Source organism: Lonchura striata, chromosome 15 (genome assembly GCF_046129695.1).
Source record: "Lonchura striata isolate bLonStr1 chromosome 15, bLonStr1.mat, whole genome shotgun sequence".
In the NCBI taxonomy this organism is placed as follows: domain Eukaryota; kingdom Metazoa; phylum Chordata; class Aves; order Passeriformes; family Estrildidae; genus Lonchura; species Lonchura striata.
This window is the reverse complement of record NC_134617.1, coordinates 17,567,516-17,593,814: the sequence shown is the minus strand read 5'-3', so window position 1 is coordinate 17,593,814 and position 26,299 is coordinate 17,567,516. Positions and strand designations below refer to the sequence as shown.

Genomic DNA, 26,299 nt, shown 5'->3' with positions numbered 1-26,299 from the left:
TCAGGAATGGATCACATTTGGTGTTGCATCAAGCTCTTATCTCTAGAGTACTGGCTAAGCCCCAGGGCACTGTGTTTTTGGGTGCTACTTTGTACACATATTTATCTTTTTGTGTACATCTATTTTGCCTGATGTAGGGGAGGGCCACTCATAGCAGTGACTTTTTTCATTTTACACTCCTTTTCCCTGTTCCCCTTTCCACAATAGCTGCAATGTAATGTTCCGGTAGTGCAAGGCTTTGCAAATTTGGCTCAATGAGACATGGAGCAAACAGCTTTTCAGACAGCTTCATCTCAGCTGTCAGAAGGGGCAGTTTGGTCTCCGTGCAAGCAGTACTCACATTCCAAACTGCATTAGGAAAAAGCTGCTGGGTTTTTATGCATTTTTATTATCAATTCCAGATTAGAAATCTGATACAATTTTTTTTCTTAAAGCCTGTGTTTGGAGTACAGCTTATATTCTAAAACAAAACCAGGATTGTGATGGTTTTCTCTCACTAGATTGCTCTTATTTTGCTCTGCTTTTTTCCCCTCTCCCTGGCTTTACTCCAAGGACCTTTTCTGCTTTTTGTTACACTCTCAAGATGAAGTATCGGATGGTTACAGCACTGCTGGTAGCACTGGTACAGGTTTCAGAGAATTTCCCTGCCTTGTACCACCAAGGCTGGTGGAGGCTGCTGAGGGAAAGAGATAGTTGTGGAAAATGTGATTTGGAACTCTGCTCTGAGCCCAAGGACTGTCCAGCCGGGGCTGTGCTGGATCGCTGTGGCTGCTGTCTGGAATGTGGGAATGTGGAAGGTCAGATCTGTGACTTGGACCAGGGCAATCATTTTTATGGGCAATGTGGGGATCACCTTGAGTGCAGGTTGGATGTTGATGAAGCAAGGTTTGGGGAAGTCCCTGAACCCCAGTGTGTGTGCAAATCTCAAGAAAGCATCTGTGGACCTAATGGGAAAACCTACGAAAACATCTGTCAGTTCAACAAGGATTACGCTGCGAAAAGAAACATCAGCATGAAACATAAAGGGCCATGTGAATCAGGTAATGTGTACAGAGGCACTTCCAAACTGAAAAAAGAACTGATTCTTATCTTCGATATGTTACTAGCTACTCTAGCCTTACTTCATTAAACTAATACTGTGTTTTGGTTACAATTATCATTACTCTGTTATAATGCTACTTTGTGTTAAACATGTGTTTCAGCATCTGATACTTAATATTGTCTGTTATAAGCCTCTATATTACATTAGTGGATTAAATCTCACGGTAGCTAAAAAAGCATCAATCTACAGCCTGGGTCTGTTCTGAATAATCAGAGTATGATTGCTATAATCAGAGTATGATTTTTTTCCTACAGAAGTGGTACATGGAGTTGGGAATCGGTAAACAGGATAGTCTGAGAGGAATGGGCAAATGATTGTTATTGTAATAGGACTGACAATTTTAAAGTGGTGATAGTAAAGCAGATCTCATTATATATATATATATATATATATATATATATATATATATATATATATATATATATATCCTGTGTATACATATACACACACGGGTGCACGTGTGTATGTGTGTATCCACCGGTGAGGATACATGGTAAGCAGTGAAACAGGGGCAATAGAAGAAGAAAGGATTTAATTAACAGGTCTGTTCTTTTTACCAAAAAAGTCCAACATAATCCAATTCAGAATCATCATAAAATCTAGCTAACCCATAAAAGAGAAATCCAAATAGCAGAACAGAAACAAGCTGAAACAATTTCCTTAAAGGACTCTTAAAGTGCAGAGTTTCTCTGATCATTGTTAGTGGAAGGATTCTTAGGTGGGCGTACAGGGGACTCCTGCTCGCTGCTCATATGCTGTTCCCTTTCTTTGAAGTACTATAAGTCATTACTCCTGGGCACCTATCACTTAAGACATGACTATACAATGAAAATGTGAAGAGGCTTTTGCTTGTTTCTAAATGAGAAACTGCTGTGGGTTTTTAAGTTAATCAAATACTTTCTGGAATTCAGTAAGTAGGAGAGGTCTGTGGGTCACAAATGGGTCACAGCTCTGGAAATCTGAAATTGCAGCTCTGGCAAAGGACTACATATGTGAGTAACTCAGGTATATTTTACCTGCTTTTCTCTATCAGTCTTAGAGTGTATGCTGTGGTTTTATATTGAATGAACAAGGGATATTGAAAACTTAAAAAAGTGATGAACGGTTAATATCAGGCTTCTTCCCTCTTTCTCTAGCTGCAAGAGAAGGATCCATTAGAGAATCCTTTATTTGCTATCAGGGTATTAAGCTAGGAAACGAGGCTTGTCAGGTAAGGGACATACACGCCAGCCTGCAGTACAACTGAAAGTCTATTAGCTTGGGAAGCAGTCTTTGTGACTCAGTAGCAGCTGTTCTTTTGGCATAACCCCTCTAGCAAGATTTCGGCCAGAAATGCCACTCCCTTAGCGAGTGCCGATAACTCTGCAGCGGCGGCAGCTGCTCAGGCACACAGGCTTAAAGCAGTGGTCCCTCTAATTAATTTAAAAGAACTGGACGCGTCCAAGAGACTTTTTGAATTTGGAAGTCCTACCACTTTTAATTGCTGGTGTCATCCAGCAGCCCCCAGTAGCCCCCGAGGCGCATCGCACTGCTGCTCCTCCAGAAGGATCTTGGCTGCTCTGCTCTGCATGCAGGCATCACCCCCAGCGCTTTCCCACTGCTTCCCTGGCTCCCCAGAAAAGCTGGAGCCTCTCTCCAGGAATGCAGAGAATTATCCTAACCTCTCCACTTACTGAATTGCACAGAAGCCTGCGGAAAGTTTCACAGCCGTGTCACTGCTGCGCGGTTTAGTTAAGAAGGAGGCTGTGGCTGAGGAAAGCGCCCAGCTGGAGCACGCCCGCGCTGGGCAGGGTGCTGGGCCGGCAGCGACCGGGGCCACAAGTGCCCTTCTCCTGTCGCCGAGCTGCGCTCCCCACGCGGGTTCGGAAGCTTTAGAGCCCGAGCGGAGCCCGGGGCTCGGAGGGGGTGCAGGGGGCTCGGCTCCCGGGAGCCCCCAGCCCAGCCCGGGCCGGGAGGGCACCGCTCTCCACCCCGGGCGCTCCGGGGGCAGCTGGTGACAAAAGGCAGCAGGAACCCGGCTCTGAGAGCAGCAAGGGCTGCAGCACGGGCGGTTCTGACGGCAATTTGCATGTGAAACAAACACTGAGCGCTTGGTTTTGGTACCAAGCTATAACTTTCACTCAGCTCAAAGTATTTGTTTTGTTTTTTCTCCTTCAAAGCATCTGCTGTTTCCTCTTGATGCCAAATGGACTAATTGTATACAGCAACCAATGAATAAATAAATAACAATAAACTCCTTTCATCAGAGGAGTACAGCCTTTCATCTTTCTTCTCCTGCCAGAAAAAGAAGAAAAAGGTTTCGTTAAAGAAACATGAAAAAATTATTTATTTTCCTGAAAACTAGTTTTCATCAGTTTATCTAATAATTTACCAAGGTTACTGAGTACATTGATTATATACAGATTCTCCACACTTAAACCATCCCCATTCACTTTGAAACATTGATAATTTAATGAACTAACAGAACAATATAGCAGTGATTCTCTTTATATTTAGCTGTGTCACATGATTTATTTTAAATGTAAATTTTGGTGTAAGAACAAATAAACAAGCCACAAAAATTTCTGCCATTTCCATCTTATAAGACATAGATCAGCAAAAATTAATAATATACAATATGAGAAAAACTATCCTAATCATTATGTGATTAATTCATCTGCAGTGATGTTAGGTTGATTGTGAAAGGTAAAACAGTATTTTGATTTTTCCTGGCTTCTGGTTTACATCTTCTATAACACAGAGGGATAATTCATGACTGACTGGGACTGAAAAAGGAAAGAAGCAGTTCCTGCCCATTCATCTCTGGGCACCAGGACACCAGGACAATTTCCTTAGCTATCAACAAAAATTTATCTACTCCAGGAATCAAAATGACTCATTATCATAACAGTACAACTCTGTTTCTAATCAGCTATGCAAACAAAATACACACATATCATGGGGGAATTTTTCTAAATACAAAACCTGAAACACTCAAAAATAAATTCTATAAACTTCTGTTTAAATTGTAGAATGTTACTTTAATTTTCTTCCACAAAACACAGCAAAATGATATTGTGAGGTTGTGGAATTTTATTTCTGAAGTTTGAATGGACAATGAAAGTACCGTTAACAGTCAGAAAGGCAGTTTGGTTAGATCAAAACTGCTGCTTGCTGTGAGTTTGGTTTCAGGTGATGCCAGTCCTGGTCAGCCCTGGACTCAGCTGCAGGGCTGGGACCAAGCCCAGACATTTCCCAGCTTCTGCTGTATTCTCCTCACAGTTCATGGAAAGAGGGGTATTCCTAGTGTGGAATTATTCTAGTGCATGCTAGGCAGTGCTGGACAGATGTAATGTGGATTTGTAATTCAGACCTTTGTGTACTCCAGATGTGTTCCCATGGGTGGCTGAGCCATGGCTAAGGACAGTGACACAGGCAGGACCCAGTCCTTGGCCACACCTCAGTGCTGGCAGGGGATCCACAGGGCACCTGAGTTAGCAGCACAATAAAAATACTCACCAGGCAACATCTGCCTGTTTGAAAAGTTTTTTACACGATCTCTTCATGGGAACAATTTTAACAACTCCTGTGAGTCAATGTAGACTTGTGGTTTCTTTTGTACATTTTAGGCTTAACTAGAGTGGATGTATCATTAAAAGGAGTGGAGTTTCAAATAATTTCAAGATTTAAAAGTATATTTTAATATCAGACCCTCTGTGATCAGTTCATAGGCAAAAAGAAAAAAAATCTCATCCAAGATATTCAGTTAATGCTGATTTGAGTAAAGACTTTTGAAATAATAAATTCTGAATATACAATTCTCATGAAAAAACAAGTATTTAAGGATTTAAGTTTCCTAGTCGGAAAAATCTCATGTTTATAGAGTAGCAAGATTGTTTAATGAGGCATTTATAAATGGGGAAAATGTTAGTTTTTTGTATAATTTGTTTGCAATTAATTTTAATCAGGATGCATTTTATATTTTCTGCACACGCACTAATCCTAAAAAACTGACAAATGTGTTATAAACTGTTGCTTGAAAACATGGAACAGGGTGTTAGTTTCAAATGCCAAAGAATAAGTGCTGCACCTAGGTATTGAATCAAATATTGCAAGCAAAAATATATTAACTATTTACTTGAAGTTTCTATTTCCAAGCATGTGGGATGTGTGGAAAAAAAATCAATACAAGCCAAATCACCCAGAAAATGAATTCCTTTTTGAGCACTGGTCTAGAAATAGAAAACAAGTTTTTGAAGGCAAAACATACTTTGTCGTCGACAAATAGATCAGGAGGGGAAAAAAGCAGAGATCTCCAACACAGGAAATCTGAGCTAACAGTAAACCCACTGTTTTGTCTCTGGCCCCAGACATCCTCATCCCCGCTAAACGGGAGATGAGCAGAGGCTCACACGGTCACTGAGGGAGACGTGCCCGCGATCAGGTTGGAGACACCGGCGATGGGCTGTGTTCCGGTGCCTCCAAGACCCGGCCTGGCTCCCTCTCGTGGCTGCCGGCAGCTTTTGCTTCGGGAAAAGGGAAAAAGCAGAATTCCGAGGCAATCAATAAACGCTGGAGGGGGTGACAGTGCGAGAACATGAGGAAACAAATGGGAATGTAAGAGGTATAATAAGCACTACATGAAACCTTACAGAAATAATTGAATTTCAATCCTTTTTCATTCCTAACACCAATATTGGATGACATCAATAGCAATTGAGGATAAATGTAAAATTCATTAATGCTGTTGTAACTTGTGACTTCCATGGGTAATAGTGCTTGACAATGTTTAGCAGCTTCAAGGCAATGATGTACTCAGAAAACGCCAGCAATAGCGGTGTTTTGGCTTTCAGCTAACCAAAATGTGACACCTTTGGAGCTGTCACACAATCAATCGCTCTGTGACTCATGTGCTGCACAATTTCTGTGGTTTCCTCTGAAGCCCAGGTCGGGTACTGGCAGCTCTGCTGGGGGGGCCCGAGCCTGGTCCACAATGACAGCTCATGGGGCAAAATTAAGCCCTCAATTTCAGCTTGGGTTCCATGATCATCTACAAGGGGGAAACTAGACCTGAATAAGCATTTTTAGAAAGCACAGACACAGGGTTTTCTGAGCTTTAAAAGGCACTTAGAATCAAGTGGCTCTTCACAGTGTGTGAGACCCAAAAGATAAACACACTCTGTCCCTTGAAGCAGGGACAAATGTTAACAAACTTTTTGTGTACTATTTCCTAAAGCACCCTGTCGGCTCTTTGCAGCTCCTGTTATTTCTATGCCACCTCAGGATGCCCAGAATTACACTGGCAATGATGTCATTTTTGGCTGTGAGGTGTCGGCCTATCCTATGCCACAACTTGAATGGAAAAAAAAGGGGAACAAAATGTTTCTGCCAGGAGATGACACCCATGTCTCCATTCAGGTAAAACTTGAATTTACCTTTGCATACAGTTTGGGAACAGAAGCAGTGTCATTAATGTGCAAATTCCTCCTACAGAACACAACACCGTTGCAATAGATTCCCAGTAGGGGCCCTGTGACTATGCAAAGAATGATGATTTCTGTCAGTGCTTCAGCAGTCCCCGCAGAAGGAACAACAGCCAGGGTACCACTTATGCCTCTTTAGGAGTCTTTACTCCAAGCCAGATGAAACTGTGATGAAGTGTGAAAGTGCCCATGGAATGTCGTGCCAACCCATAAAACTTGGCTGCTGAGTGTCAGCTTGGTCAGACCCAAATCCAAGGACCTCACGAGACAGGAAACCTGGACCAGACAAATGCAGATCAGGCCAGTATGGTCAATCAAACATTCTCCATTTATTAGTTAGAAGATGACAGTTTATATACACTTCAATATAGTTTACAGTTTACAGAGGCACTCTCATTGGCAAGCTAACATTGTTTGTCTTTGTCTTAAGGTGGACTAAACTCTACACTATAAACCTATACTAATTCACACCCAGAAAACCCAGTGCTTCACATCACACCTTAATATAATTTCTAACTGCGCCACAAGCTCTTTTTCTTACTGCGTCACAGGTGGAAGGCCTCACAAGGCCCATATCTGAGGCCTAGGCTGGAGTAGCTCAAATCTCATTCCAGACATAAATCATGCCCTCTCTCTCTCAGAAATTCTGCAACACAAGCCCCCTTGGCCCTAACAACTCCCCCAGACTCACTCCCCATCTCATCCTGAGCTTGAGCATAGGTGGAATGCTTTGAAGAAGCAGCAAGTGGTTCTGGGACAAGGGGTAGAAGGAGCACGGGGAAGAGTGGAGTGAAGAGGAACAGGAATGTGAGCACTGTGCAGGGTAGTGAAGGTGAAAGAGCAGAGATGGGAAGGCATGAACTCAGAGATACAGAGCAGCAAGAAGGTAAAACACAATGCAGCAAGAATAAGCAGAATCAAAACATGAAGGCATTAAAAAAAGAGAGGAAGATTTGTAATGATATTTAATCAATCCACAATTATTTTGAGAAATATCATGGTGTCTCCTAGCTGCTTCATTTCAACCATTTATTTTCTTTTCAAAGGCAAGAGGTGGGCCTCAGAAGTATGGTGTGACTGGCTGGCTGCAGATTCAAGGCCTCAAAAAATCAGATGAAGGCATTTATATCTGCCATACCAAAAATAAGCATGGTGCAACGTATGCCTCTGCAAGATTGAAAGTTATTGATGGTAATTTTTTTGTATTTGGATGTAAAAAATATAAAAATGTATACAAGCAGGATGAAAGAATGGGGTTGTTGGAATGAAAATGAAGCATAGGAGAAATTACCCAGAACTGCCCATATTTTCACTCTTCTGTGTGCTTTTATTTTACTTTATCCCCTAATGGTTTATATAGTAATATTATATTTAATAATATTTAATATTTATATAGTAATATACCAGCTTCAAGAATATAGAAAGCTGTGGATTGGAGCCATACAGCTGAGACACATTATTCCACTTCCTTATCCCAGAGAAGTCCTTTAATGTTAGCAGGACCTAGAACAACAGCTGGGGTAACTGAGGGAGTCTTTGAATCATGGCAAGTTTGCTTAGCTGTTTGTTTTTCATAAAATTAGGAAGCAAACATTTGTTGTTCCTTAATGAGAGTGTTTCAAAAGATCTAAGAAATAGCTTTGCTATTGATCCGCTTTGGGCCCAGCCCTGCAGAACAATAACCTTCTTCCTCCATGAAGAACTCTTTTTCCTGGCAAATTCAGGATAAAGATGTATTGTCATATTTACCTCCTGGTCTAGGGGTGTTTGTCACTCATCCAGTCTCTATAAATCACTTTCAAAGCTTTTTTTTTTCCTCTGGGAATATTTGCAGATGCACAGGAGTTGCAGGAGACTGATACAACAGTTTATTAGTATTAGGAATTAAATGCATTTTCAACATGTCCTCAGCACAGGAAAGACATGGATCTGTTCGAGTGGGTTCAGAGGAGGCCATGGGGATGCTCCAGGTACTGGAGCACCTCTGCTCTAGAGACAGGCTGAGCAAGCTGCTGGTGTTAAGCTTGGGGAAGAGAAGGCTCTGGGGAGAGCCCAGCACCTTTCTAATCCCTAAAAGGGGAGTACTAGACAGAGGGAGAGGGACTTATAAAGGTAGATAGAGGTTGGACAAGGGAGAATAGTTTTAAACTAAAATAGGAGAGATTTAGATTAGATGTTAGGAAGAAATTCTTTACTCAGAGTGTGGTGAAGTACTGACACAGGTTTTTCAAAGAAGCTGTGGCTACCCCATCCTTGAAGTGTCCAAGGCCAAGTTTGATGGGACTTGGAGCAACCTGGGATAGAGGAAGTGTCTTTGCCCATGGCAGGGAGTGGAACAAGATGAGTCTAAGATCCATTTCAAACCAATCAGTTCTGGGATTCCATGATTCTATATAGAAACTTGCTCTTGACCTTCAGTGGTATGAGGTCAAGCTATTGGCTAAAACCCCTGTCCTTTTCATGGATAACAAGGATTCAGAAAATCGGAGTTTGTGTACAAATCCAAACCCATGCCTTCCTCTGTGTTCCTATCTTCAGCTAATTTAATCTGTATTCACTTATATCTTGCAGTCCCGTCTCCTGCATTTGCATTTACTGCTGGTAGTAAAAGCTCAAGCTACAGCATTGAATACGAGGAGTATTATGACAATTCTGATGAAGAAGATGATGAAGAATATGAATCCGGGAACTATGATAATGAAAACAATTCTGAATAATAATTTTTATACATCTCTTGTCCAAATATTTTAAACACTGTTATATTTACCAATAGTCTCTGCTCCCTAAATGGCTCCTCTGATAACACACATACTCACTTGTGTATCCACCTTCCTGAAATGCAGCTTTGGTTGAAGTGTATCATGCTACTCACTAGAAATAAGAACAGTTGTAACATCATATATTAAGACTATGAAAAAAAAAAGCTTCAGCCTGGACCTTTCTACTAATTATGCCAAAGGGATGCAATTTTATATTAATTTTTACATTATCTTGTAATTTCTTTCACACATTCTAATTTGTCGAGCAAAAATGCCAATAGTTAAACAATTTTTTTTAATTAATTTTATTTTTATCCGTAAAGTACTAAGAAATATCAAGAGATTGTTCACATGGCAATAAGCCTAAGTAAGTATGGAGGTTGCAAAACAGTCTTTAAACTCCTTAGTTCATGTTTTCTCATAAGTTTCAGCAGGATCTTCCTTCTCATTTGAAATTTTCCATGTCTCATCAAAGGCGAATTATCAGTCTTGTGGGGGATGATTTTGTTTGCGGTAGTGGGATTTCGAAGTTTATGTTTAAGAAATTGTTTAAAATAGTTGTAATGGTTTGTTCCTATTCACCCCTTTTCAGTTTTCCTAATAGTCTCTCCCCAAAGTTGTTTTTCACCTGTTTTCCTGCTTTTCCCTATGTCAGTCCTAGTGTATACCTCCCTTATTTCCAGATCCTTCCCTGTCCATCCTCCAAATCCTGTCCCTGCAGTTTGTCTGTCATTATTTGCTACACCCATTCATCTAGAAGCTTCGTTGTCAGTTATGATATTTTCTTTCACTCATTGGCATATTTAGTATGCACTCTGCCCTTCCCCTTCCCTACTGGTTTTATGTTTACATATATCCACCCCATACTCCTCCTATCTAGCCCTTGATTTGTTGTTAGGCTGTCTCCCCCCTGAGGACAGCCTCCCTTTAAAAGTCGCCCTTTTTCTCAACTTCGCGTCCTTTGCCTCTGCCCTCCCTTCGAGTTGTTGAGCTGTGTCACCTTGTGCTGCTCCCTGCGCGGGGAGAAATAAAGACTGCTCGGAGACGCACGCAAGGGTCCTTCCCTTTTCCTTCGGCTCGATCCGTCGACATGGGTCCGCCCCAATGTGGTGAGGGCCGAGAGCCGGCGGCCGAGCCCTGCCCCGCGCCCACCGGGCCGAGCCCCGTGGGGCCGAGCCCCGTGACGTGGGGCCGAGCCCCGTGAGGCCGAGCCCCGTGACGTGGGGCCGAGCCCCGTGGGGCCGAGCCCCGTGAGCCCCGTGGGGCGAGCCCCGTGAGGGGGGCCGAGCCCCGTGACGTGGGGCCGAGCCCCGTGAGCCCCGTGGGGCCGAGCCCCGTGGGGCGAGCCCCGTGACGTGGGGCCGAGCCCCGTGAGCCCCGTGGGGCCGAGCCCCGTGGGGCGAGCCCCGTGACGTGGGGCCGAGCCCCGTGGGGCCGAGCCCCGTGACGTGGGGCCGAGCCCCGTGGGGCAGCGGGGCCGCGGCTCGCCCCCGGGCTCCTGCCACCGGCGCGCGGCGTCATTTCTGTACTGTTAATCAGTACGTGAAGCAATCATGTCTAAAGCCAGCAAGTACTGCTTCACAGTCACTACTGAAACACAGCCAGAAAAGATTCCTTGTGCACTGAAACCTCTGAGCACTTGCAAGAGCTCCTGCATTGCTCCCCAGAGCAATGGCTCCTTCCCAGCAGCCTCGGAGAACTTCAGGGTCTGGGACGTTCCCCCTGGACAGGATGCTGATGGGTGGCATTCCTGCAGTTTAAAGGCAGCAGCTGCTTTGTAGCTCTATGCATGCCCTTCAAACACACTGGGATTGCACTCCGGAGCTAGGATCTGTCCTTTGGGGCTGTGAACAAGTTGCCTCATCCCTGAGCCATCAGCATTGCCAGGCTGCTTAAAGGGCAGCAAACCACCAGAACACATGAACATTGTTCCAACTGATCCATGAACCAGACAGCAAAGGAGTTGGAGTCAAAAGCACAGCACTTCCAAGGGCTGAGTGAGCACCCTGAGAAATTTCTCCAGTTGCTTGTTAGCTAATTATATGAAGGCTGGCTCTGAGTTAATGGGTAATGGAAAACACCAACCCTGCTCTTACAGCTCTGGTTCCCACTGGCTGAGGGCAGATGAACAGCAGTAAATTACTGAACACATTCAGGACTAAGGCAGCAGAAGCTCAGGCATCTGCACGGAAAGTCTTGGTATGAGCCAGCTCCCTGGACCGAGGCACAGTGAACCCTGCCCACACAGTGCTGACCACTGACTTTTACCCCTCTCTCAGCCCCCTAAATTATCAGGGGCTAGCCCAGGGATCTGAGGCCTTGAGAGGAGGAACATCAGGAGATGGGCAAAGATTCCAAGATTCCAAAAGAGGCTCTCACCCCGATGTAGTTGTCCAGCTCTTTTTATTCTGTGATGCCCAGAGGAAAGAGCAGGGGAAAAGAGGGCGAACAGGAAGGGTCAGGGGTTTATCTGGGCTCTGGACAGGGAGGGCTCTCTTGGCTCTTGCCAGCCCTGTTGGGGCTGGAAGGAGGAGACCAGGCTGATCTGATCAGAGTCACAGGGGTCCTGGGAGTGGGGGAAAGGCATAGCCCGAGCGCACAGTAACAGAGCACCAGCTGGATTCATGGGGACAGGGAGCCTTTAAGGGCACTGTACACACATACTGTGTAGGATTTTTAATGCATATACACTGCCTCACAAATTCTTTTTTTAATGTGCTATTTGTGCCTCTTTTGCTATCAGAAAGATTTTTCTTTTCAATTTGAAATTCTTTAAGAAATTGACTATAGACAGTGTTTGCCCTGAGGTATTATTGACTTCTGTCCAGCAAACAACCAAAGAATAATTTATCTCAGGCTTCATGGGGCATTGTCAGCTTATGAGAAGAAAGTGTGTCATTGTGTTATTGAAAAAGATTAATTAGTTTTAATTAGGAATAGAATGTGGCTTCATATTTACCTACTGATTTTGTTTTTATGGACTCTTCCTGGTCTTCTTAGTAATATGTTAATAACTTTTTTTGCTTATCTGCTACATATTAACTTAAAATTATCTGATAGAAATTATTGATTATTTTTTATCGAACTATTTAATATGCAGACATATCCTCAAGATCATTTGTGATCTGCATTGCAAATTAATTAATTAGATTACTAAAATAATCACTAGACGGTGGCAATATAGATTGGTATAATATAGTATACGGCACAGAAAATAATCTTGAAATCATTAGCCATAGAAAAAAATTAGAATTCTTTAGGGCCTTTTGCTGTTGTTAATGGAAAATGAAAAACAGAAAGAAAAGAATGTTTGAATTAGAAAATGTGCAGCAGAACTCTAGCACATATTAATTAGCAAGTGCTTGTCCTGATGGAGTATCTATTTAAGAAAAGCTAACAGTCTCAGAACAAAGAATTCTAAATTAAATATGTTGCATTTCTCTCTCTGTGCATTTTTAATATATATTTAATAAGTGATTGTAAATTAGCAGCCATTCCTTTCAGTAAGAAAATTGCATTTTAAGAAAAATATCAGTGCGATGCAAAAAAACAAAAGGAACACTGATAACCTTGAACAATTCTTAGTTTCTTTTTTTGTAGGAGGGGACACAAATGGCTGGTTTTGTGTATATACTTTAATAAAGTAATTTATTGTTAAATTTAAAAAAGCATGGAGAAGGTTCAGTCCTCTCTAAGCAGTAGACTGGAATGGATCTCATTGTGAATGCATTGCCTGTAGCACGTAACCCAAAGGAACAAGCAAGTTTAAGAAGTGAGGTTTACTCCACCCAGCAGGAAATGAGCCAGGCTTGAGCTGAAAATGCTGTATTAAGCCTGGCACTGTATTTTCCAAAGCAGACCTAAAGCCTTCTTTAATTGAGCTTCCACAGAAGACTGTTAGACTTTGTGACATGCAAGTCTGAACTTCATGGCACAGCTTCCTCCTGTCACACAAGCACCTTCACTGTATCATTTCCCTCCCCCTTGTGAAGGGAAATGAATTGTACAGAAGTTACTAAAGAAATTCCACTGCTTGATGCAGAAGGTCCTTTGGGCAGGACCCTGACATAGGATGGGGTATTTTCACAATCTAATATTATTACTTGCTGTGTTCAAGTTATGTCAGCTATTAGTCTAGGAATCCATTAATTCTTTAGCTGGACCAATTTTTCCCCTTAAAATAATCAGGATATAGCTGACAGAAATTGGCTATAGAAAGGCAATTTTCTGTGTATCCAGAGATTCGAATTATTCAAGTGATGGTTAAAGCAGGTGCCAGGGCTGCCCTGTGCAGCTGAACACAGTGTGGGCTCCCTGCCTGCCCTGTGGAACAGCTTTGTGCTCTCCCTTATGTCCTTGCCCAGCCATCACCTTGGGCAGAAAACCCAGGCCAGGGGGACAGACGTTTCTGGCTAGGAACAAACACACTCCAGACAAGCTGGAAATTGGCTCATCCTGCAGGAAGCCCAGTGTTGCTGTAGCTCTCTCCACAGAGAGCAATAGGCACAACTTTCCCAGGCATTGTCTGGGGAAAGGCTGTTGTCCTGGTTTAGGGCAAATTTGGGAGAAAAAACACTGGAAGAAGCGCCCAGAAAACAAACCCCCACGGCCCCTCCCCACCCACCTGGTTCAGGAAGAATTTTCTCAGAGAGAAGTGGAAAAGAACCTGTTTATTTAACAAACAAAACACTCCCCAGCACCAGAAAATGAACAACACCAGATGACAAAAAAACTCTTTCACCACTCTGAAGAGATGACAGATCCAGAAAGTCTCTCTTGGGAGTGGCCACCGGGTCTGGGCGCTGGGGATTGCTCTGGGCACTGGGGATGGCTGCTGCAGATCACAGAGCGCAGGCTCTGAGTTCCTCGGTGTTTCCCAGGTCCCAGTCCGGAGCAGGTTGGAATGATATTCAGGAAAGGGAAAGGGAAAAAAAAACAGTCCAGGGAAAAAATTGGACTGCTTAGCTAAACTAACAAGCAAAAGGAAAGGCAAAAGCAGAAGCAGGAGCAACAGGAGCAAGAGCAAGCAAGCAGAGCAAGCAAGCAAAAGCCAGCCAGCAAAGCAAAGCAAGCCAGCCAGCACTAGCCTCCTCTAGACAACAGACCATGGGGGGAGGTGAGCCGGCTGATAACAAGACAAAACAAACCTTCAATTTCAGAGTCAGTTCTGAAAGCACAGAAAATAATATCAAACATAAACAGAACACACGATTGGGGATACAAACGCCATAACGTCACCCTAGGACATTCCACCCCTTATCGCCATATCGTCAACATCATGTAAAAACCTCATCAAGTAAAAACTTCCATCTTTCACTTACTCATACACATTTCCTTCCATTTCACTTACTCAAACCTTCGACACACATTTCCTTCTATTTCACTTACTCAAACTTTGACACACATTTCCTTCTGCCTCATGTCTGTGTGTTTTCATGTACAAACACTGGCAGTAACATCCAGCAGTGAGTCTCGCCCCACAATCAGATCCCCCTGAGGTACACATCGTGTTGTTCCATCTCTTTGCATTATCCACCATGTATAGCCTGGTCCCTGAGCAAAGACAATCCCACAAATGGGTTTGTCTGTACTCGAGGCAGAATTGATCCACACTGATTTCCCTAACAAACCTCTGACATGTGCCACTGGGACTTTATCTCCATTTATCTCCAGACTGGGCAGGACCTGCTCGATTGGTGGAACCTCGGCTGTTAACTAACCAGGTGGCCTTTGTTAAATGGTGCTCCCAATTTTTGAAAGATCCCCCACCCAATGCTTTTAAGATGGTTTTTAACAGTCCATTGTACCTCTCCACTTTGCCTGCAGCTGGTGCATCGTTTGGGATGTGGTACACCCACTCAATGCCATGTTCCCTAGCCCAGGTGTTGATAAGGCTGTTCTTGAAATGAGTCCCATGGTCTGACTCAATCCTCTCAGAGGTACTATGCCTCCAAAGGACCTGCTTTTCAAGGCCCAGGATGGTGTTACGGGCTGTAGCATGAGACACAGGGTAGGTTTCCAACCATACAGTGGTGGCTTCTACCATGGTGAGCACATAGCGTGTTTGGGGCAGCACGATGTAGTCAATCTGCCAGGCCTCCCCATAGTTGTACTTGGCCCACCGCTCACCATACCAGAGGGGCTTCACCAGCTTGGCCTGTTTGATGGTAGGACATGTCTCACAGTCATGGATCACCTGAGAAATACTGTCCATGGTTAGATCCACTCCTCGGTCTCGTGCCTACTTACAGGTGGCATCTCTGCCCTGATGACCTGAAGCATCATGGGCCCATCGTGCTAGGAACAACTCTCCCTTGTGTTCCAAATCAAGGTCTATCTTTGACACCCCTATCTTTGCAGCCTGATCTATCTGCTGATTGTTTTTCTGCTCTTCATTAGCTGTACTTCTGGGGACATGGGCCTCTACATGGCGAACCTTCACAGGTAGCTTCTCTACCCAGGTACCCATATCTTTCCACTCTTCAGCAGCCCAAATTGGTTTTCCACTACGCTGCCAGTTAGCCTCTTTCCACCTCTCCAGCCACCCCCACAGAGCACTGGCTACCATCCATGCATTGGAGATAGAGCTTTGGCCAATTCTCCCTTTCTGCAATGTCTAGGGCCACTTGAACGGCTTGGAGTTCAACAAACTGGCTTGATCCACCTTCTCCTTCAGTGGCCTCTGTAACCCACAGTGTGGGACTCCATACAGCTGTTTTCCACTTCCGATTCATCCCTACGATGCGACAGGACCTGTCAGTGAATAGAGCATAATGTGTTTCCTCTGCTGGTAATTGGTTGTATGGTGGAGCTTCTTCAGCCCGTGTCACTGGTTCTTCTTCATCACCAAAACTTTCACCTTCAGGCCAATTTGTAATTACTTCCAAAATCCCAGGGCGATTCAGTTTACCAATATGGGCGCGCTGCATGATGAGAGCAATCCACTTTCCTCTCCGCTGGGGCCAGCCGGGGGAATGATCCTTTCACAGACAGCCACCGCTGGTTGCTTCCCCCACCACACCACAGGGTGGGGTGACATTGTGCCCAGCAGCTCCCTATGGGCTTCCCAGAGCATGCACAGGAAGGACCGATGCCTTCAGCAGCTCCACTTTCATAGCCAGCAATTATTCCAACTGGAGCCGCGGTCGCTCCTGCCCCTTTGCCTTCGCAGCGCAAGAGGGACCATCGCCTCCTCCTCCTCCCCGTGCAGCATGTGGATTGGCCCCACCACTGGGTCTCCCAATCCCTGCACCTGTTTTAATGATAAGAGAGAAGTAGATATTCTACAGGTAAATTATCTCCCTGACCATTCTAAGTCAGCATCTGATTGAGGTTCTGTTTGACAACCAGCAAATTGCTAAGGGAACCTCTTGAGCTGTGTTTGTTCTCCTTCATGCCAAGGGCCCTGCAGAGGACTACAGACACTGCCTTTTATCTTTAAACAGAAAAAGCTTAATTGTTGCCACAGCTCTCTCCACTGAGAGCAACAGGCACAACTTTCCCAGACATTGTGCTGGGGAAGGCTGTGAGAAGATCAGAGAAAAGAATGAGAAACAATTCTTACCTTCACTTGCTGCACCTGTTGTTGTGAGCATGTGGAATGTGCTATGGAGATTTGTTTACGAAAGGGTGATTTCTTGATTGGCCACTGGTGATGGTGTTTGGATTCAATTGACCAATCTGGTCAAAGTTGTATTGGACTGTTGGCAAGGGTGATGGGTTTTTTCTTAAGAGTATAGGATAGTATAATATAATAAAGCAAATGATCAGCCTTCTGCAATTATGGAGTCAGTGCTAATTATTACCCAGCGGGGACCCATGCTACGATGGCCCAGCTCTCACTCACACTTATGTACATGTACATATTCTATCCACAGACTCTGCTCTTGAACTATTTATTTACTAACCCCATTTCCATCATTTTCCTTCAGACAAACAATTAATGAAGGCTTTTTGTATAAAAGCACATGGTTCAGCGATTCAACTGTGGTAGTTCATATACAAAGAAACCACTCTTCCTATCCCATTAAATTGTCATAATAATTGTTTCTCAACCTCACTGCTGAAGATACAGCAGCAAATACAGCCAGTTCATGTTTTCCTTCCAGGTATAGAGCAATTTCCATTTCCAGAAACATTCTACCAGTGTGGGTCCCTTCTTTGGGGCTACCGGGCTTCACATGGGAATCTTTGCAATGTGGGCAATAAGGCCCACAGGGAAACATCAACTGCTCAGCTCTTTATCATCGCGAAGCTCCAGCCGCACTGCTCCGGGGGGAGCTGGCACCACCCGTGTCCCCACCGCCCCCGCACCGCCTCCGCCCGTGTCCGCCCCCGGTCCGCCCCGCCCGGCCCGCACACTGCGCACCCCCGGCCAGCCCCGGCTCTGCCGCTGCTCCCGCAGGGCCCGCCCGCTCGGAAGGATGCACCGCTCGGAAGGATGCACCGCTCGGAAGGATGCGTTGCGCGTCCGGGTGGGTGCCCGGCGGGTGGGTGCCGGGACCTGGGGCTGGTCGCTGGGGCGCGCCGGGCGGTGCGGGGCCGTCCGTGGGGACGGGCCAGAGCTCGGGGGGCGGAGGGAGGGCGGTGCTGAGGTCCGAGGTTCTGCGCTCAGGTGGTGTGGGGCAGGGGCAACGGGATGCGCAGGGTCGGCCGGGCAGAGGGGCCGAAGGTGACCGGGAGCCGCCCTGCCCAAGCAGCTGCGGCGGGGCCGGGGCCAGCGGAGCCGAGCCGGCGGCCCCGGCTGTACTGCGGGGGCGGGACACGCGTGGGGCCGGGATGCTGTGCCGGGCCGGGACCGACGGCGCTCCTGTGCTCCCACCGCCCTGCTCCCAGCGCTCTCGGCTGGGACCACGGCGGCTCCACGCCGCGGGGAAGCTCCCTGAAGGCAGTGCTGGGCTCCTGCGCTACTTCCCCGAAAACCAGAGGCTGCAGAATTTGTCCGAGATGAACATCAGCCCCTGAAACGGCCTCGAACGACGGGGAAAGGAAGCGGGGACGGGAAAGGACTTCGGGAGACACCCACTGATGTGTCCGGTGTAGGAATGTGCCCGGCATCCCTTGTGGCTTTGCTCCACTGCTAGCAGCAAGGCTCTGGCAGCGTGAGAGAGGTCATTTTTGGCATTTATTTAAATACTTGAGTACAAGGCATGGCACGTAAAAGGACCACTAAGTTTAAATTTTTTTTCCCTCAACTGTGGCAATTCAGGAGTTATGCCTGTCAAGTTGCTCTTGGGTAGAGCTCGTTGAACTTTTTTAATAGAGTGTTTTCAGTCAGCAAGTGTTTAAAGTAAAGCATTTGTGGGAATTTTTCTGTGTCAGCAAAACTTCGATTAGGAGCATCCCTGGTTTCCTGCCAGTTTGCTTGGCTCCACGGCTGCCTGCCTGGTGGGCTGCTGCAGAGCTGGGCCTCCAGCATTTCTAGTTCTTGGCACTTTGACAGGCTGCTAGGAGAGATGCCTGGGACTTCAGGGAGCTGGAGAGGTGGGACTAGAACTATCCACAGAACTTTGTTCACCTTATTCTTGAGTGTTATAAGAATATGACAGTGTGTATGTGGGAGGAAATAATATCTAATGTTTTCCATTAGGATGCAAATCTGTTTCTTAGAAAAAGCTCCTGTTCTTTGTGATCAAAAATGCCACTTCTTGTTCAGGTATATTTCTACTCCAAAATCAGTTAAAGCAGCCAGCATCTATCTGACTGCTGGACCATCTCTGTTGACACAATTGTTTTCTTAGGAATCACCTTTCCGCTGTTGATAAGGGTTTGAGCAAAGGAAGTGTCTGAAGCTAGTTAGAGCAGAATTGCTACCACTGCAAAGTCCATTACCCAGTGGGAAGTGAAGACTGAATTGAGAGCATTCTTAGGGACTCTTGCCTGTAAAAACTTGAAAAGAGTTGGCTGTGAGAGCTGCTGTTCCAGAGTGCCCACCATATGGGACCAGAATGAATTATTACTGTTTTACCTGCCAGTGTTCTGTGAATTCAAAAACTGCTATGTGTCCTAGAATAATTACTGTGTATGTAATGTACTTTGCGTTGCTAAATATTTAACTGTATTTAATGGTTTAATGTTAATTATTTTACTAACCATAGGAATTCTTAAAAAAAATCCATGGCTTAAGTTTCTATTAGAACTGTTAAGCTCATATCCTTTAAAGAAAACTTGCATTGCTAATCTTAAAATGCTTCATTACAGGAAATTACATTCTGAACTATGTAGCTTCTTGACCCAAACTGGTTCTTTTTGTCATCAAGCTCTTATTCGTATCTTTTCTAAAATTACAAATTAGGATGGCTTAATGTGCTGAAAAATCAACTCATCTTCAAAGACATTATTGCTGATACATATAAAAAAAAAAGTTTTGGCTGTAAGAAAACTGTTCACTTCTGCCATTTTTTTAAGCTTTTTTGTTTGGACCTCTTCATTTATAGTTATGGGCATGTTATGTTCCTCGGTTTCAAACTGGGGCAGAAAAAGTGTGAAGTGCATTGCTTGAAACAGATTGTCCCATAGGGAAAGACCAGGGTGGGTTTGCTGCCTGTATGAGGTTGTGGGGTTTGATGTTTCACAGAATTCATTGTGCTGTCATGGCTTTTTTTTGGTTTTCTTTTTCAGAGCACTCCTTTATAGTGTGGTTGTAAAATAGCAGCCCTTGTTGTTAAGCCACTCTGTTTAATGCTTTCATTTTTCTTCAACCCCTGTAGAAAGACATTTCTGATACATGTCTGTGTGAAGGTTAAGCCTTTCTTCACTTCTGATGAGATAAAGCAATGGGAAAATTTAAGGTATTTGGCAATTTACTTGCAGCATGATCCATTATGTGTGTATATGTTGGTGATCCTGCTAACTCATCAAGGAAGTACGAAGTTAACAGTTTTTGGTTTTTGCCAGTGAGATTCTCATTTGCTTTTCAGTCTTACTTTGTAATACTGTTCAAGTTAATGTACTTTTTGAATTACTTTGGGAATGTCTAATAAAAGATAAGTTGCAATAATCTGTTTATTAGAAACGAACTCAAGTACACTTCTCCACCATTTTGCAGTTATTTTTATGAATGTACTGTAATTGGAGTTTGCATTTATTATTAAAATGATTGCAGTGTGACTCTTCAGTGTGCAGCTCATTAAAAACAGTGATTTAAATATAAAGTATAGTTCCGTAAGGCATTTCTTTAGTTAAATTAAGAATTTCTGCAAAAAAGAAAATTAAACTATACATCTAGTGAATTAAATTTTATATAAAAACTGAAGAAATAATCCCTAAACAATACTAATATACATAATAATTAGCATGTGGTAGTTTCAAATACATATACATTAGCATTCTGGATTGAAGTTCATCCAGTGTAAATTTGAGTGTGATTTAATATTGGGAAAGGGATTAACAGCCTGGTCTGCAGTTCCTTTCCCAGCTCCCTTCATAATTCAGCAGACAGTGTTTCATATCTAGTGAAGGAAATCGTACATTTTCCTTTTTTGCATGTTTGTGTGATCTAAGGAACATTCCAATGGACTCTTCACAGAATGTGAAATATAAAAGGCAGAAAGGGCAGCAATGTAACTTTTGACCCTAAATGGTCTCTCCTTACATGCTTTGGTGCAAGTTGACAGTACGAAATAGAGAACAGTTAAAAGTGAGGCCTCTTGGTAAGTAGCCAGATTTTTAATTAGTTGGACTCTGGGTGATCTTCAGAGTTGTAAAATGGAGTGTGATTGCAGCAAATGGCAGGAAAATATTGAAAAGTATGACTTGGCGTTTTGGACACCAGGTGAGCTGAGGCTGCAAACTGTAGCTGTAAAAGTACATAGAGATCTTCCTTGGATTAAATGGCAAGACCTAATTGATTTAGAGGCTACTGGTTTTAGTTGTTTTAACAAGAAGGAGATTTAATTGTTCTATAAAAGCTTTGGCATAGCTGAAAACAGTTAAATGTTGTTAATTAACTGCACAATTGTGTATTGTATCTGATTTTAAAACATTCCAAGGGTCTTAAGCCCTGATGATGAAATTGTATCCTCACATGGAATACTGAACAACCCCTGCATTGCTTTTTAGGCAGAAGTTCTCAATGATGGAATGTATCATTCAGTTCAGACCAGTGCTTTGTAAACTACTGTGGAGGGAAGAGAATTAATTTTTTTGATAGGTAGCATGTATTTTTGAGAGTGCCCTCTGATCTTTTTCATCTGTGCACAGCTTAATTTTTTCTAATGGTTTGAATTTCATGCAGCTTGACTTTCAAGTGCTAGAATACTGAACCTCTGAGACCTCTGAGAAAAGCGTAGGAGTGAATATCTAGACTCCAAGGAAGTTGCTTCAGATGTATTTTTGTTATCAGACAATTCTTAAAATTTATGATGAGAGGGTTTTTTCAGAGATAATTAGGGAATGTAAAGGTCTAGTTCCATTAATGTTGATAGAATTTGTCATGAAAGCATTCAAAACACCTTAGGAAGTCTCAGCCTAACAATTCCTCTTCATTCTAGAAATGTTAAATACAATCTGATTCTAGTAATTCTGGAAAATGGTAACTACAAAGCCTGATGTTTGAGCAATCCTGTATTTTTCCCCCATAGGGCATTGTGGACCATTGTGTATCAGGAATGGTTCTCTCAGAACTGACTCAGGAAATGGATTTGGTAAGCATGTTTTTTTCTTCTGCAAGGGATGCTGGTAAAGCCTTTCATGAGAAATATTCCTTAGCCATTAAGGGATTAAAACACATTTCTTCTCTGACAAAAATACATATAGACACAGGAAATTCAGTGCAGGGACTTATCCAGTACCACACATATCAGTTCTCTCCTCACAGTCACCAGAACTCATAAAGTAAAATAAACAACCAGTTGTATTTCTGCTCGTGAGTTTCTTTTGCCTGCATCTTAACCTAAGGAAGTGTTCAGACCTGTCCATCCAGAAAGGGGAACAACCTTGAAGGAAAAAAATGAGGCAAGTCAGGAACCTGATGAGACCTGCATTTAATGCTGGGACATAGTTTTCATTTCTGGTGTCAAATGATTAATCTGCCAAATATCCATTTAGTTTTAGCAAGGAAGGAACATTGTTCTGTCCTTACTTTTCGTAGGCTGATTATTCAAGACCTTCAGCAAAGCCTTGTAAAAGAGCTGCTTCATTTCATGACACCTCTTTGAAGGACATACCGGTGTTTGTGTGCTCTTTTGAAGGAGGTGAGGTTTTTCATTATTGAACCTAAATTGCCCACCTAATTGCCCCTAGTTTTTTCTGACTTGATGAATTCTGAGTATAAATGGATTACATGGTACCCAATTAAGCTCCAGTGAACCAAAAAGGTTCAAAGACAAAAACTCCAATCTTCTTTCTTCCACATTTCTCTTGCTGTCTCTGCATCTCTCTGCCATCTCCTATATCTTGCCATAAAGTTTGGGCTATATAAATTCTGAACTTGTCTCCTTTTTTTATGTTTTTATGTTGTTTTTTTTTTTATTATTTAATTGTATCTCAGTTTTTCTGGGCCCTACCATCTCACTATTTGCTAAAATAATTATTTATTATTTTAATATTTAATATTAAATATTAAATAATATTAGTATTTAATAGTATTTATTTATTGAACTAGGAGAAACCAAGAGGAAAGACAAAATCTTGTGGTAAGGCACCACTGTCAAATCAGGCCAAGCTGTTTTTCACCTTGAGCAGTTCCTTCATCCTCTCTGTAACATTTTGGGGTAATTAAGTCTGTAATCTCTCCAGAGCCTTGGCAGGATGGGTGAAGGGCTTTCATTTGTGTGTTCCACAAATGTAAACTTTATTACTTGTGAGTTCTGCTTGCTGTTTTCTGTAATATTACCTTTACTTTCATTATTTTGGGTGAAAAAGTGCAGAGGAACTGCTGGTCAACAACTGGAAATTTAGCCTTTTTTTTAGACTAGAGCTTGGAATAAAAAAGGCTCTAGCTTTATAATTGTGCATATTAGAGTCTTCCTTTTGCAATGAGCTGGGGATTATTGTGAATGACCAATTTCTTGTAGCAAAAACTTTCTTAATCCTTGTGCATCTTTGATCCTGTTCTTTTCCATCCACTAGCTAACACGTGAAAAATGACATGCAACTTAGAAGTGGAGAAAAAGCTTTACATTTTCTCCTTTGTTTCTTTCCTTCCTAATCTACCCTGGAGTTCTGTGGTGTTAGCTATCTTCCACTATTTTTTTATTAAAAGTGAAAGGTTTTAATATACAGATGAAGTAGCTGCTGACTTCTAATCCAGTGGCTGTATATATCAGACCTGTGAGAATTAATATTTTGAATTGCTAGGGAATTTGGATTTCAAGGAATAGATAGCAGAAGAACTCGTGATATTAAGTAAAGGAATATTCCTTTTAAAAAATTAATTAAATTTTCTTGGCTGACACAGACTGAAATTGATGCTTTGAACTCAGTCCTGATAATATGGAAATATTTACCCGGTAAGGATTTAGGCAGAAAAATCATTGTTTCAGATGTTTTAGGACAGACAGAAGTGGAGGGAGTGGGGAGTGAGGGTGATGCTGCATTTTATGGTACGTATGTAAATTTGTTTCTAAGTACGAGAGCTTCAGGGTCCAGGGAACCCAAAATGCTCTTCTGTACCTGCAGTTTGAGACTCCTGTTTCTCAGACTTCTGTTACTTTCAGTATGAAAGGGATGCTCCAAGAAAAAAAAGCCAAAGCACTTTAACAAATTCACCATGCTATAACACACTGTCACGATCCGCTTATAGCGGGGTGTCGTGATGGTTCGTTAGCCGATCCCAAAGCGCAAAAGACAAACAGCAGGGGACTATAAGTTTAATCACAACAAATGCACCTTTATTAGGGGCCAAAACAATAAATGTGATAGTGGGGTCAGAAAAGAAATAAAAAGGAGAGAGAGAGAGAGAGAGAGAGAGAGAGAGAGAGAGAAGGGGGGATGGGAATAGCTACCAACACAGGCAGAGTCCTCACTGGTCCGGACGATGGGGATCCGTCTTGTTGTGCTGGGGAGAGTCTTCAAAGTCCTACCTAACCCATGGGTCCAGTTATAGTCCACAGAGGGAAAAGGGAGGAACAGGCAGAACAATGAGAGTCTATTGAAATTGCGATGGGGGGAACAGGTGTATCTACAGAAAATCATACAGGCTGAACAAACACAATAAAGAATAAGTCCATTGAAGTTACTGGAGAAGAACAGGTCAGGTCATTCTCTTCCCCCCTCCCCCCTCCCCCCCTTTGTGGTAGGGGTCTCAGTCTCAGTCCTTGGGGAGAGGGTTCTTGATCTCTGTCTGTCTCAGTGGTAATGAGGCGGATGAGGCGTCTTCAGTGAGAGACCACCAGAGTCACCCCAACAGTTCATTCGGCTTAAGGGTGGAGAGTGAAGCAGGAATTGCAGCAGGCCGCTCCGTGCTGGGTCCGTGCTGGGTCCGTGCTGGGTCTTCGCCAAGGCCTTCCAACTCCTTGCCAAGTTCTTGCCGGGCCTCGTTGGGAACAGCAACGTAACGGTGCAGCGGCTGCTCCTGCACTGTTGCCTTCTCCAAGCCGGAACTGCAGAGGGGGAAGGGAGTTCCTGCTCATGGCAATCGGCAGGCGAATGAGTGAGGGTCTTCAGACGGCCTCTTACACACACACCTGAGGAAATTTCAAATGACAAAGTAATTAGAAAAACATTATGTTGATGCTTATGATTAATCATGGCCAATTATCATAATTAGCATCTAAATAAAATGAAATCTTGTCGCTGATATTGGAGACAGGCATGCGACAAGAGCGCACTGAGCTCACGTGGCCGGGGTTCATTGTTGGGCGCTCCCTTCTAGAGGGGCTTTTGATTTCCCACACTCGTGCACTTGATTGGTTGGGGCCTTAGCTCCACCCAGCCGCTGGCCAAAGGAATGGGTACATTAATGGTTCAGAGGCATTGGCCAGGGTCCCCTGTTTGAGTTTGAATCCAGCCTATCATTGTCTCACCCGGGCACTTGGTCACTTCTGTTCCCTAAAGAGTTGGGCTGGTCCAGTCCATGTCTGCTGGGGCCAAACTATCTATGCAGCTTACAGACCAGCTGCAGCTGTCACAAAATCTTAGAAGAACTTTAAAGTTGGGTAAACAAAAATAGTTGATGGGTTCCTAAAGAGATTGGCTGTGGCAATATATTTTCATTTCAAAATTCTTCCTGAAAATGTTTGTGTCATTAAAGTTTTCCAGATAGTATCTTTGGTGGATGCTCAGTTACCCCAGTATAAAAATGAAGAAGTAAAACTGGCAGTTCTGTGGTTCTTGGATCAGGGTGTGAAAGCACAGCTTCAGCACAGCTGAAAGGTAAATATTTGTTGTAAACTACAACATTTGAACTCTAACAGTCTGTGCAGAAACAAACCTGCCAATATATGTCACCCATAAAAGCTCTTGAGCTCAGCTGGGGGAAAATGACTGGACGGAGAGAGAGGGAACCACTTATTGTTCATCTAATCAGTCTTCTGTCACAATCCGCTAGTACAAGCAGGGTTCATGATGGTTCATTTTACCAATCTCGGAGTGCAAATGACATGCAGCAAAGGGGACTTTCAGTTATTTTGTGAAGGAACCACAAAACTACTACAGGATGTTGCCTTCAGGGGAAAGCAAGGCGACCTGGTTGCAAGGAACAGCACAGCAGCCTGGTCTTGCACAGGCCACTTGGGCCACCAACACGCGCTCACACCAATGTGGTGGATGGTCAAATGGCCTTTATTATCTTATCTCATGGGTTTAAATAGTCTCGGGGGACTTTGCTACGTCAGGGGGAGCTGGTAGGGTCTCTAGGGTTAGTGAGGAGTGGAAAACTACTGGGTTAGGTGTGGTTACATGTTCTGGGGGTAATAGATAACGTTGCAGGGTGAGGGGGGAAGGGTTTTTGCTTTCCATCACATCCCAAAATCTTCCGTTCGCCTGTCCCTATCTACTACACAGGGATGTATAGACTTAATTTACACAAACACACA

At 43.6% G+C, this 26,299-nt stretch overlaps 1 protein-coding gene across 1 annotated transcript; it reads left to right on the top strand.

Annotated features, from left to right (window-relative positions):
- The first annotated feature begins 476 nt into the window (after nt 1-476).
- Nucleotides 477-9,406, top strand: LOC110475699 (kazal-type serine protease inhibitor domain-containing protein 1). Its single transcript, XM_021540034.3, has 4 exons — nt 477-1,040; nt 6,339-6,499; nt 7,611-7,755; nt 9,136-9,406. Exons 1-4 carry the CDS (start codon nt 584-586, stop codon nt 9,279-9,281), a joined length of 909 nt encoding a protein of 302 aa, XP_021395709.2. The 5' UTR covers nt 477-583; the 3' UTR covers nt 9,282-9,406.
- The last annotated feature ends 16,893 nt before the right edge of the window (nt 9,407-26,299 follow it).

Coding starts and splice junctions, on each gene's coding strand:
- LOC110475699 (XM_021540034.3), top strand. CDS start 584: ATGAAGTATCGGATGGTTACAGCACTGCTGGTAGCACTGGTACAGGTT. Junction 6,500..7,610: donor ACACCCATGTCTCCATTCAG/GTAAAACTTGAA, acceptor TTCTTTTCAAAG/GCAAGAGGTGGGCCTCAGAA. Junction 7,756..9,135: donor AAGATTGAAAGTTATTGATG/GTAATTTTTTTG, acceptor TATATCTTGCAG/TCCCGTCTCCTGCATTTGCA.